Here is a 13,563-nt window from a genome sequence, read left to right as displayed (position 1 = left end):
CAGATAAACATCTTGTAATGCATCAATGATGCACAAGTGTGTGCTGAGGCATGGTGCCTAACAAATCCTATAGAAAGGAGGCTATGGAATTGTGTAGCATCCTTGTGCTTCTTCTCTTAAGATCTGGAAGATATGCAGTGCAAACAGGGAACTGTCCTTCAGCACAGAAGAGAACTCACCCACACACATAATCCATCAATCAGATAATGTACTGGACCCGAGACAGGAGAGTGCTGGGTTCACTCCCATTTGACCTCCAACCTCAGCAAATGACCTTGGGCCAGGCTCCATCTCAGCCTACCTATTTTACAAGGTCACTGTGACTATTATTTAAAAGGAGGAGGAGAAGTGAGGGGATTATATATATATATACCGCCTGCCCTGATGTCCTTGGAACACAACAAAGGTAAAGCGAATGTACGAGGAGCAAGAATGTAAGAGCACTGCCATCAAATGGACTGCACCCGCATGCAGGGGATAGCGACCGCCATCGCTTGCACATCTGTCAACACTTGGGTTGCGATTTGGAGCAGATACCAGTGTTTCCTTACTGTTCAGAGAAGACAGCGGAAGGCAAGCTGCTGAGTCATTTTGATTTGTCCAGTGGAGCTTTGCAGCAGTTATATAACAAGCAGTGCTCTTTCCTTTCCTTTCCTTTCCTTTCCTTTCCTCTCCTCCTAGAGCTGGCAGCAGAACTCAGAGGAGTTCTGGCCCCCAGCCTCGCTCTTGCCAGTGCCCGCCTCCTTGCCCACTGCTTCCAAGCATCGCCTTAGACCCCCGCTCTCTTCCCTCAGGACAGAACCGAGGAGCCCTGGTCACCAGAACCGGCCAGGTCGCTTGCCCTTTAGATTGCTGGTCGTTGCTGAAAGCACAAGGGAAGCCACTGTGATGGAACAGCTGGGGGCGGTAGGTGGGGGAGGAGAAAAGGGAATAGATTTGAGGGCAGAAAGGAGGAGACCCCCCCCCTGCCTGTCTGTGAGGCAGGGCCAAGGGACCGGATGAAAGCCGCTGAATAATGGATAGGCAGAAGGCACAGCGGCGGGGGAGGAGGAACGGTGCGCCTGCTCCCTCTCACGCAAACATGGCAGCAAGCACTGAATATTTCATGCACAGCGTGAAATTGAACATTCAGGGTGCTGTGAGGCCAGGCCGTGATGCTCCCTGCGTGATAAGGCCCAGCTGCCTTGCTCAGTCCGACGGTGCCCATTGAGTGGGTTTAAAAGTGAAGGAGGGGCTGCAGGGGGGAGACGTTTTCCAGCTACGCCTCAGGAACCCCAGTCAGCGTCCATTGCCAACTTAGTAGTGCAACTGCCCAACGATGCATCCGTACAGCACCATGAGCATTATGGCCGTTGCACTGGGATGGGGCTCTCGAAAGCAGTTCTCTCTCATCGCCCTCACCAATGATCTCCATAGCCCCCGAGGGGGGCGAAATAAACTCTTGGGTCAAACTGGGGTCACGATGAACAATAAGGTATAAGCCTACATCTCTGAAATCTGAAGGTTTGAGTCTCTGGCTACGATCCCATGCACGCTTACCTGAGAGTTAAGCCCTGGAAGAGACTCTGAAAGACCCACGGATTTATTGTGGCATCTGCTTTCAGGGGCTATGAGAGGCCAACCTGATAAAAAGTGCTGTGCTTGCTTGGAGTACAGAACACTTTGTGCATCTGGTTAAACTGCCTCCAAGCCCAGGGCAAGGGCAGGCTTCAGGCTTGTGGGCTCTACTTTGTTGTTGTTTTTATTCAAATCCTAAGGAGAACCAACCAGAGCCAATTGCAAAAATAGTGGCTCGCTGGGGAGGGCCCAACCAGCTGAACATGGTAGGTCAGGGGAAGGGTCTACTGGGACCCAAGCATTGAGATGATCTGCACATAAACATACAAATCTGTAACGGAGTGAGTTACTGCAGCTTAGGGGATTGGCCTACTTTAGAAGGCTGGAGGGATGCCATTTTGTTGTTGCTCTTTAACAATTAAGAGTCAGAAACACTTGCCAGTCGTTGTGCTGCAAATCATCCAGTGTTCCATCAGAAGATCCAGATTTGCTTTATTGCCCTCCCCAGCTCCGGTCTATGAAAAGATAATCCTTCTTCATTCTTTTCATCTTTAAGTTGCCACAGATTTTGTTTTTAATGCAGCAAATATGGCTCTAGGTTTTCACTTAAAACCATGTGGGCAGGATCCAGTTAAACTAAACATCTGAAGCCAAAGGTGGAATGAGCTTCCAGTGGTCAAGGTTGGGTATCAATCAGTCCATCCGTTGCGTAGTCCTGATGCCCTCTATGTCCTTCATGCTTTCTGTTCCCCTGCTCGCCATCATATATAAATCCTGAACACCAAAATCCTGAGCACAGATCCTATTGTGCAAAATAGACACATATGAGCAACTTGATCTTCATGTCATTTGTTCCATTCTGAGAATCTGAGCTTCCATGGTGCTGAATCTGAAATGTTCTGGGACAGAACTTAATGAGTTGTGACTGAAAGCCACGGAAGATGGAAGGCAGCCTCTTGAGCAATGGCAGGGCCAGAGTGCTTTGAGTCGGACTTTAGAAGACCGACAAGGAAGGGATGCATCCAGGTGCAAGAAGAGTGAATGGCTTGAAGTTTCAGGGAAGTACCACCAAACAAAAGTTAGCAAGGGCATCCCTTCTGCGAGAGTTCCTCCTCAAAAAGGAGGCTGCCCCCAAAAAGGAATGTGTTCTGGGGCACAATTGGAACAGGGGCACAGCAAGATGATGAGTTATGGGAAAAGGCTAACTAGAAGCAACTGCAAGTCCTGCAAGTTCATGCCCATGCAAGCCCAGCATAGCAACCAAAGGCCAGAAGAAACAAGCGCCCTTTTCAACCACCAAGAGAACGATGCCAAAACACAAAGGGCTGCAATTATTCATGGAGTACCTATAAGCAGGTAGCTTTAGAAGACACACAGACACAATGGGGAGAACTTCCTAGTGCATAATGGAACCAGCTGCCTATAATATTATTGAGCATATAAAGCACAGTGCTTTGGAGTATTCTAAGTGTGTCATATTTCTACAAAAAATTGTAGAAACCTTTCAGGGAGAGGCTGAATGGAGCATCTGTTGGATTTGGTTTAGTTACAGAGTGGCCAATCCAGACTATATGGTCTATTGAGACTCTAGTTCCAGGACCAGAATTAACAAGACAACCCCCAGAAAACTGCATTTGCCAAGAACCATCACAACCACTGGAAAGATGAGACAGAAGAAGCTGGTCATCAAAAGCCAACTGAAAAATGGCCCCAAAACATCACCCTGGGCTGGCATGAAACAACCAGAGAGCATGAAGAACTGAATTAAAGACCAGCTGCCCCAAGGTGGTGAAAATCACAGGCACATCATTCTCCCTAAGACAAAAATAAAAAATAAAAAATGCACCACACAAAACACTAATGGCAACCACAACAATGTCTCAAGAAAGCACAGAGAACATAATCTCTGCACATGATCATGGGGTCCTTATTAGGTGTGGATATTTTTGAGTGGATGTGGAACACCATCAAGATGTTGTAAGAGTGGAAGACCAGCAAATATATCAGGTTGCTGTAGTGCCAACCCCAAAAGCTCAAGGTGGCAGGCTATGGGGAAACAAGGAACGCTTAAAACCCAATGGCACATGATTAGGCAATCCTAGAGGTGTGGACCCTAAAATGCATTGCAATGTCACCAAGGAGGTTTCCCCAGTGCTACGAAACTCAGACATATAAGTTGGGTGCCAAATGGTTACTTAAACCAGGTTCCAGTTGCCAAAACAGAGTGCCTAGTTGCCATTTGGAGGCCGGACGGCTCAAAGGTCATATTTTTTCCATATGACTTTTCGGTTCTGATTATGCAGATAAAATAAAGGAATTCTACAGGATGTGTTGCTAGTGTGTGAAAACAGTCAAGATCCAAGGATCCCCAGGCATGCACCTCCAGATGGTGATGTCAGGCGACATCCTGGCTCCTGAACTTGGTCGCAAGTGGTCGACAGGCAGGTGCAAAATGCACCTGCCAAATTTCGAATGCTGATTACAGGTGATGTGTTAAAATTAATACTGGAGCATGCACTGCCTTCCTGTCTCCAAGCGACTTGCCCAGGTCACCTGTGAACTCCTGATGGTCTTAATCAGAAGATGGGGGACACTGCTAAAGAACCCCTCCAAATGTTGAATTACAACTCCCATCATCCCTAGTTGCTAGCCATACTGGCTGTGGATGATGGGAGTCAGAGTCCAACAACATCCAGAAGGCCACAGGTTCCTCACCTGATAATCAGATCCATCCATACTATGAACCAAGTATCCAGGTTCAGTGTGCAAATTTCACACACACAAATAAATTCCAAACTGGCACACTTTGCACTGAAACAAGTATTTGCTTTTGTAGACTTTTGTACTTTTTGCTTTGTTTTTGCCAAGCGTTCGGAGAAGCCTTAGGAGAAATAGCAAGCCATGAATAGAACCTAGAAGTAAGATAGCAACACTGGGATAACCAGCCAAGTCATACCTACTCCATGTTTCCATATGAAAGACCCCCAAGATTTCAGTGGTGAATTTCTCAAGAACGTGCAGTTTGTACCAGATCTAAGATATTGCACAGGATTATGTGCACTTCTGGCATGTAGTAGTCTAGCCATATAAACCACAAGCAGCCCAGGTGACAAGGTCATTTGTTGGCTACTAATTGCAAAGCCATTTGGCAACGCTGAGAAAAGGTCAACTTTATTCAGCTCAAGTCTTACCCAGAGTAGACCCACTGAAATTAATGGACATGGCTCACCCTGTGAGCTGCTGTGTTCTTTCCCCACCCCATGACACAGGAGCACTCAGTTGAATGCCACACTTTCCCTGCCTATAGCCCTGATTTACTAGGGTCAGGGAGGAGGGGAGAATGGCGAGGCTGCTGCCACTTGCGCCTTAAGACAGTGGAGAAACAAGGAAAGCGAGGAGTGAAAAACAGCATGTTTATTTACAGAGCCTGGGCCAGGCTTCAGCCACGCCAACTGGTGAAGCACAGCAGCTGCGACCATCTCACACAACACAATTAAGTCCCATTCCCCAAGCTGCGCATAACGACTAACAGAAACGAGGAGGTCTGGCTCCCAACCGGCTGGCTCCTTCCTTGACTAGAAACAGGGATGGAACCCCCAAAGGGCCAATTTCCTGTCTGAACTTGCTACTCGGGGGCATTCGTGCTCCACCCCACCCACCTGCCCCTGGCTGTTAGCACCACACTAAAAGCTTTGGGTGAGGCCTTCTGACGTGGGAAGGGATTAGGCCCTGGGCAGAGGAAGAACCTTGCGAGTCCTTCCTGCAAAGAGGCTGAAACATCCTAAACTGTTTCCTGTGTCTCCTGTGATCTCCCTTTCTCCCTTTGCCTTTCTTTCCCATCCCAAGTGATCCAGGATTGGCTTGTGCCCCTAAGTGACAGGTGGGAGAAAAGACCCAAAAGGGGTCTTTCGGTGGGCAGCAGAGAGCCTTAGAAAGCATACGTGGTAAAGAATAGGGGAAGAAGGAAGGAAGAGACAGAGAGAGCAGAATGACTGACAGACTGCACTTTTGGAATGACTGGCAGACGGCACACTCCTTGCCAGCTTAAAGGACAAGGCTTAGACCATGTACTGGTCAAGGCCATTTTAGCTGCACCCTGCAGGATTTCAGTTCTGCTCCTTCCCTGGAGGTTTTAAAGCAGAGGTTGGGGGGGGGGCATCTGTCATGAATTCTTTAGTTGAGGTTTCTGCATTGCAGGGGGGTTGCACTAGATGACCCTGCTACTCTATGTTTCTACATGATCGGTATTTCATCTCACAGCCTTAGGAAGCCCAGGTGATAGAATTATTCACCCAGAGGTTGACTGAAGACACAGAGCATGCAGCTCCATATTAAATAAAAACAACACACACAGCACAAAATCCAAGAGGAGCCGATTGGTTCCAATGGACTGCATGGTTGACCTTGGCTCGGGGTTCAAATCCCAATCACCACCAGCTGATCAGAAGCCAGACTCAGTTTAACCATCGGTGAAGTGGAAACAGCAATGGCCTTACATAAGAGGAAGATCGACCAATTTAAGATTTTGTTAGCCAAATCCCAAGGGGGCAGCTGTGACAGTCTGATGGAACAAAAGACAACTAGAAGTCTTGGAAACTGATTTATGATGCCATAAGCTTTTTGCAGGGCAAATGTAATTAATAACTAGACATCACATGGACACCCACACGAAGGCATCACAACAGCGCTGCTTATTTTAAATATGGTGTTGGTAACCACGTTTGTGAAGACAATACTGCCACTAGCCAAATGTAGAACTGGCTATTGCAGGTCTCTCTCCCTCTCCCTTTCCCCCACAAAATGCCTCAAAATCTAAACCAGGGTGTGAAGGGTTGTAGATGACAGTCTCTCTTTTCTGCCCCGTAATGGATATTGTGGAGGTTGCTGGAGTTTCTCCAGGAACAAGGGATGGTGGCTCAACCTGTCTGGCGTCAAGCTAAGGCCTTGCCCCTCCTGCTCCAGGCCCCACAGATCCCCATCCAAACTGCCTGCAGAAACAGCATGCCCAACCTTGGCACAGATTAGCCTCCCTAGTGCAGAAGTCGACCCTTTAACCTGCCTGCGCCAGTGGGGAAAGGCTATTCGAGCTGCCATTTTCTTGCACTGTAACTTTAAGAACCCAGTTCCCCCTCCTCTCCATCTCTCTCTCTCTGCTGCATTGCTGACCCTGTGGCTTTCTCTCTCTCTCTCTCTCTCTCTCTCTCTCTCTCTCTCTACCACCCCCCTTCCTGCCTTTACACCCACAAGTGAGATGCGGTGCATACAGCTATTACAGAAAGAAAGCACACATGAATCTAAGCCACCACTCCAGCCCTACACACACACCCCACTCCTTTCTCCCTCCATGCCCATGCTTTCCAGAGGGTGGGGTGCACATTGCAGTACGGCAGGAGTGCACAACTGAGCAATCGCTACAAGGTCAAAATGGCTTTGTGTCATCTACAAAGGCTGTTTTCCCCTTACGGTGGTCCCCGCCTTTTTAAACCCTAAATGTGGCATGAGCAGGCACTCATATCTGCCCCCACCCCGCCTACCTGCAACCAGGCGCATATTGCACAGAGGGAAGTCTGGTCACAGACCCACCCATGCCATGCTTCCCTTGCACGCGCATACACACACACACACACACACACACACACACGGAGCCCGCTGGGTCTTGCCACCTTCCTCCCTGCTGCTCACCCAACCTCGCCATCTCACACCCCTATTCTCCCGCCGCCTGAGACACGCGCGCGTCCCCTCCATCCCTTTTCCGCATTTCCACCCCGTCTCCTCCTCCTCCTCCTCCTGGCAGCATTGCAACAGCCTCAGTACAAGCCGATTGTGCGTCGGGGGAGGCACTCAAACCCCTCCCTGAAATGCTGCCGCCAGCTCCTTTTGTTCGCCTGCAATCCCCCTGCCAGCAGACTCGCTCTCCAGCTCGCGGGGGGTGGGTGGGTCGGTGGGTGGGTGGGGTGGGGCCCAGATGGGAACGTCTCTCTAGGAGAGAGGACGAGGTTGCGGGGGGGGGGAGCGGGAGAGCGCGATGCTGCTTTTCAAAAGGATGGCATTTGCAAGCGCGCAACAAAATGCAACGCGCCAAGGAGGGCGGCGCGTCCCTCCCCCGCTTGCGTGCAGAGGGGCGGCGGCGGCGGCAGCAGCGGAGAAATGCAGGTTCTAGATAGACGAAGCCCCCTTGCAACGGCATCGTCGGCTCCCCCGCCCGTCCCGTGTCAAGCCGGATCGCTTTCATTTCGCCGCTTGCCCTCCCCCTCTCCAAGGCACCGTTGGCGGAGGCAGCGGGCTGCAGCAGCTCCTTCCTCGCCTCCGAGGAGCCGCTTGGAGATGCGCGCCCGAGGGCGGCATGCGGAGAGGGCCACCGCGCGCCTTCCCGGCCCCGTCGAGCACGAGGTGGCCCGCGGGCGGCGATCCCACCCAGCCGAGAAAGCGGCGTGCCTTACGCGCGCCTGCATGGCGGCAGCCAGACGTGCGCGAAGCAGCAACGGTTGCCCGCGGCCAGCTCGAGAGAGACACACCCCGAAGCGATCGAGGCGCACAAAACGCCCAGACACCGCCTCCCCTCCCAATTCCTACGCGCAATATCTCTCGGATCTCTCCAGAAACCCGTCGGGTTGCATCCAAAATTGCAAGCCGCTGAGCTAGAAATCTGGCTTAAGCTGGGCCACCCTGCGGAGGCAACGCGAGGAGGGGGGGGGAGCGCAAAATGTCCTTCTCTCCCCTTCTTGCACGACCTCCACGGTGATGGATGCGTGCAGGAAAGGACTGTTGTATCTGCATAACCGTTCCCCTCCAAGAAAAAAAATCAACCACACGGATAGGACACCCCCCCCCCCCATTATAATAGATGCTTTGGTGTGTTATGGTCGATTCCATCGTCCTCCGAGACGCAGCTAGCTCCGCTTCGGCCATGCACTCGAATACGCACACCCTCCCCAAGGAAAACCCGAGAGAGGCTCGCCCTTCTCTCCGACCTGCACAACGTACTATAGCTGACACAATCCAGATACGTGTGTGTGTGTTCGTGTGAACACGCTCTTTAGCCCTTCTCCGCCCGCCCGCAATCTTTTAATGGGGTGGAAGGGTGTCGTATGGATCCTTTCAGGCTCCCGAGTCTCCAAAGAGCCCCCCTTGTGTGCGCGCGTGTCCCTGGCGAAGGGGGCGAATGCGCCGGCGGAGAGCCACCGCGGCAGAGATTTCGCCTTCCCTTTCACCTCCCCGTTCAAGGCCAAAGCTCCCCCGAACCAACAGCGGGGAGGGGCAGGGCTCTCCGGAGCGCCGTCTCCGCTACATTTCCCCCTTTCCCCCATCCAGCCCGCCGCCGCCCCCGAAGCATACAAAGGAGCGCCGGAGCCGCGAAATACCTACAGTGACCATGCTTAGGGCGCGCCGGGATCCTGCCGGGCGGCGGCGGCGGCTCCGTGGACGGCTCTAGAATCGGGCTTCTTCGCCCCCTTCTTCTTCCTCCTCCTCCTCCTCCTCGGGTGGGGCGGGTCGGAACGGATTGGCCCCGGGTGCGGGGCGGGGGTCGCCTTGCCTTCCCGATCGATGGCGAGTTGGACCCCCCGGCGACGGTGGCGCATACAAAATAAGGGGGGGGGACCGTCCGGGTGAGGTGGGGGGGAGGGAGGAAGCGAGGATAAATTGCTGTCCCGGGGGGGCGGCGGGGGAGAAGCGGAGGGAAGAAAAACCCTTCTTTTTATAAAAACAGCTTCCCTCGCGAGGAGAAGGGAGGCGGGGATGGAACGGAAGAAGAGGAAAAGGAGAAAGGATGGGCGTCGAAGCGGGATTGAGTCCGGAGAAGGGAGCCGTGAGGAATGTTAAAAGGAGAGGAGGACGGAGCGGAGAAAACAGAAAAAGAAAAGAACGCGGGAGGGGGGGAGTAGAACGAGAGAGAGAGAGAAATGGGCGGATTATTTTTTTTTAAGGGGGGAAATTAAAAAGGGGGGGAAACGGAGGAGGGACGGACGGGAGGCAAGCGACTCGCGGAGATTCACACAATGGTCCTTTAAACGCCCTTGACTATTTACACCCGGGGATTTTGGCGAGGGGGGGGGGAGAGGGGGATGGGCGGGCGCTCTCTTCTCCGGGCCCCCCCTCGGGGCCTGTCCTTGGCCGCGAGCAAGGCGCTAGTCCGTCGGGGGCCCCGGCCGCCGCAGCTGGGCTCGCTCCGCCGCCCGCGCAGCCCCTCAGTGGCCCCCCACCTGCCGGGCCAGAAGCTTTTATGAGCCCCCCCCCAAGACTGACAGGGCCCCCGCTCATTGGCTGGCGGCGGCGAGCCATCACGGAGGCGCGCTCCTCCCTGCTCCGCTTAGAACCCCCCCCACACACACACACGGTGGAGAGGCTGCGTGGGGAGGTAACGATGGGCAAAACGAAATGCGCGAAGGAGAGAAGACGAAGCGCCCCCCTCTGAATCTTTGCTTCTTCTCCCTTTCCTTTATCTCCCGATGGTGAACCCTTCCCCGCCCCCCCGCTGCAGACGCCCGTTCAGACGGGCATTTAGACCACCCACCGGCCCAGGGAGGAGATAAAGCGAGGAAGGCGCCATTTAGGGGAAGGCATAGAACAGGTGGTAGAGAAATGTCTCGCGCATCCTGCCCCAGAAAGCGGGGTGGGGGGAGATAAGGGAGATGGTGGAAGGAGGAAAGAGCTGGGATAGCTCCGTCAGTACAGCATGGCAACTCTTAATCTCAGGGTCATGGGTTCAAGCACCACGTTGGGCAAAAAAAAAATCCCTGCATTGCAGCGGGTTGGACTAGATGACCCTGGGGTCCCTTCCAACTCTGAAATTCTATGATTCTAAGAGAAAGAGAGAGAAAAGACCCCCTCCACACACACACACACACTAGCTTTCTTGGAACAATGAAGAAAGTGCTGGAGCAGAACTATCAGATCATGTGAAACTGCACGGGATCCACAAGTTGCCAGTGGCGTAGCGTAGGTTGTCAGCACCCGGGGCAAGGCAAGTAATTTACGCCCTCTAACCTGTGGATTTGCGCCCCCAACCCGTGGATTTGCGTCCCCTAACCCTAACCCCCAGATGTTGCGCCCGCTGCGGCCGGCCCCCCCTGCACCCCCCACGCTACACCACTGCAAGTTGCCCCCCACAGCAGCATCCCTGCAGCATCGAAGAGGATGCTGTGCTGAGCACACCCAGTGGTGGACAATCCATTAGTTGCCCTCCAACATCCTCTGCAATATTGGCAAGGGACACTTGGAATAAGAGCCAGCCATGCCAGGTAAACTGATTCTGGTTGCAAATGAAATTGCTCCGACTGAAATCCAGAATGTATATTCCAGACTCCGGTTCTCTTGCAGGGCTTTGAGGTGGTGCCCATACATGTATGCTGAATTGGCCAAAGGGAGAAAGGGCAGATATCTCTCACAAGGGAACCACGCTTAGATCTGAAGCTGAAAGTTGATTCCCTGGTATTCGAGAATCAGTGGGCACAGAGAGCAAGATGGCGACTGTGGAGTAAACAAGTGTTCACAGCTAGGTCAGGGAACTCAAAAATAGCTGTCCTCACAACTGAACTTGTGTTTGCCCATTTTGCATGTAAAAGCATTAGATTAGAAGTTGCACACCCCGGCGCACACAACTGAGTTATTTAATGGCATATCATACCCAATCAGGTGCCATATTCCTGTACTGTTCGACTTAGATTCTAGTGTCCTAGGTCATCTCTTGGCACCAGCTTTGTAAACCCCAGACAGAATTACTCATCTAACTAAAAACAACTGAGCTCCTTCTATTATAAAGAGACCCAGAGTTACTCCAACATTGAGGGCTTCTAAATGAAACATACCTGATAGCGGTTCGTCTGCCTGAGACAAGTCTGAACTTGGCTTTGTTTTTTTAAAAATATATAACTGAGAATATTTTTTTGTCACAGATGTCCTGAACATTATTATTTCCCTACTCTAGCAAGTATCCCAGAGATGCGCTGCGCACCTGAGAATCCATTCAGGCATATTAGAACTAAGGTAGGGTTACCAGACACACCCAGTTCCCAGGGACAGTCCCCCAGATTTGCAAATCTGTCCCCGGACAAATTCTGTCCCCAGAATGTCCCCAGATTTGCAAATCTGTCCCTGGGAAACATGGCAGCGGCAGCCACAGCAGCCCAGAGCCAGCCTGGTAGCGCAGTTGGCTCTGGCTGGCTTCAGGAGCTGCTCGCTGCCATGGTGCCTGCCATTTTTCCTTGCTGGAAGTCCCCATATGATGTATCTTGTGCACAACACATCATATGGGGACTTCCAGTGAGGAAAAATGGCTCCGGGCTGCTGACTGCCCCTGCTGCCGAAGGGGAACTGAGGACGTCTGGCGGTACAGATTTTCCTGCCCCCTTCCCCCTTTGTTTTGACTGATCGGGGGAGGCTCGGGAGTTGCGGGTGGGCGGCCATTGCCCAGTTTTTAAAAAAACTCTGCGCATTTATGTTTCACAGGGTGCGAAAGAAGGGCTTTGCACCTTTATACAATATGCATGTGTGCTTGGGCCCAGGGTCTTTTGCCTCACCATCCCCACTACTGACTTCCTGTTGCTACTCAGCTTAAAAAAAATAAAAATAAAAATGTCCCCGGATTCATTGAAAAAAAATCTGGTAACCATAAACTAAGGGGGGGCACACTGGGCAGCTACTGCTTAAGGATCCTACCTGCCTAGACAGCTCCCCCCAGAAGAAGCCCACCCTCAAGCAATTTCTCGGTCTTCCCTTAAATAATCTTGGAAATTGTAGTTTGGTGAAGATGATGATGATTTCCCTCTTGGGGGCAAGTTGCTAACCCCCTCACACAAAACTATCATTCCCAGTGCTCCCCATGGCGAGGGAATAGCTATTGAACCCATTGAAATCTGTAGTGTAAATACACTTCTCTTGGCTCCATGTGAAGCAAGGGTTTCCCAGCCACTTAACTTCTGCACTCCAATAAAAATATGGAAGTGTAGGAAACACCATTGATTGAATCCATCTAGCTCAGTATTGACTTGCAGCATCACTCAGAGGGGTGGGATCATTCCTTGTCCTACCTGAAGATCCTGAGGATTGAACCTGGATCTTCTGCATGCCCTTGGTGCCATGCCCCCCCCCCATCAGTGTACTTTGTTAGAGTGCATGAGAACCATCCAGACTTGGGGATTGCCCTTAACAGCCCTTTCCTAATCTTGCAATTGACTAATTTCTCTTACAGCGTCAGAATTTTGCTGCCAAATTTTGATCCCGGATAATGTCCTGGACACAAGTATTCACCAAACTGGAGTCGAGCATGTGGAATTGCAGGGACTGCAGAATTTCTAATTTCAGCAAGGGGGAAGTGTGTGTTTTCATCTCTGTGTGTGCCTCTTGTCACTTTTCCATTGGCCTTGGTACTGCCGTGTTTCACCAGGCGAGGTCGTCTGTTTGCAAACGTGTCCCAGAATATTGTTGGTAGGCTTGTTTTAGGGTGGCTCTTTTTTTTTTTTTTTTTTTGGTCTTTTCAGTGTGTTGTTTGTTGCTGTTCAGTTTGATGAGCTAAAAACGTGGCTATTTGTAAGCTCAGTTGCTTGTTCAAGGATTGGCAAGCACTAGCATTTTTGATCTTTAGAACTGGCCTGTGTTTTTACTTTAACTTGTCTCAGCCTTTCTTTCTTTCTTTCTTTCTTTCTTTCTTTCTTTCTTTCTTTCTTTCTTTCTTTGACTTGTTATTGTTTTGATTTGGGTAGAACTAGATAACACTAATCCTTTTTATTTACAAGGAGTCGGCAGGAGGGAAGGGCACATCCCGGTTCTTCCCTGCAGCCCTTGTAGATGGGCTGCATACAGAAAAATCTGTGGCAGAACATTAGCAAGATTTGTACAGTATGATCTCTAGTTCTTTGCAGAAGAACAACCCATGTGCTGATTTGGTTTCTAGTAGTTCTACCGTATTAAGCCTTTGAAATCATGTTCTCAGTAGGTCTGCTGTACAATTATTCTGTCATGGTTCTGTCATTTTGTTTTTGCCAGCATGGCCTTACCTGCAATTTTCTC

The 13,563-nt window shown here is 51.3% G+C and overlaps 1 protein-coding gene across 6 annotated transcripts in view; it reads right to left on the bottom strand.

The window, feature by feature from the left end:
- Positions 1-9,748, bottom strand: part of ELAVL3 (ELAV like RNA binding protein 3) — an 81,496-nt gene extending 71,748 nt beyond the window's left edge. For 3 of the 6 annotated variants that reach the window (XM_083483158.1, XM_083483160.1, XM_083483159.1), the window contains exon 1: positions 8,923-9,748. In XM_083483158.1, coding sequence (XP_083339284.1) covers positions 8,923-8,931 — 9 coding nt within the window. In that variant the 5' untranslated portion in view covers positions 8,932-9,748. The remainder of the gene's footprint in view (positions 1-8,922) is intronic. The other 3 variants (XM_083483163.1, XM_083483161.1, XM_083483162.1) reach the window with 3 other exon arrangements.
- Positions 9,749-13,563: the final 3,815 nt, after the last annotated feature.

The sequence above is a fragment of the Podarcis liolepis genome, assembly GCF_965112155.1.
Source record: "Podarcis liolepis genome assembly, chromosome: 17".
Lineage (NCBI taxonomy): Eukaryota > Metazoa > Chordata > Lepidosauria > Squamata > Lacertidae > Podarcis > Podarcis liolepis.
Note: the sequence above shows the minus strand (reverse complement) of the source record. Positions and strands in the feature narration are given on the sequence as shown.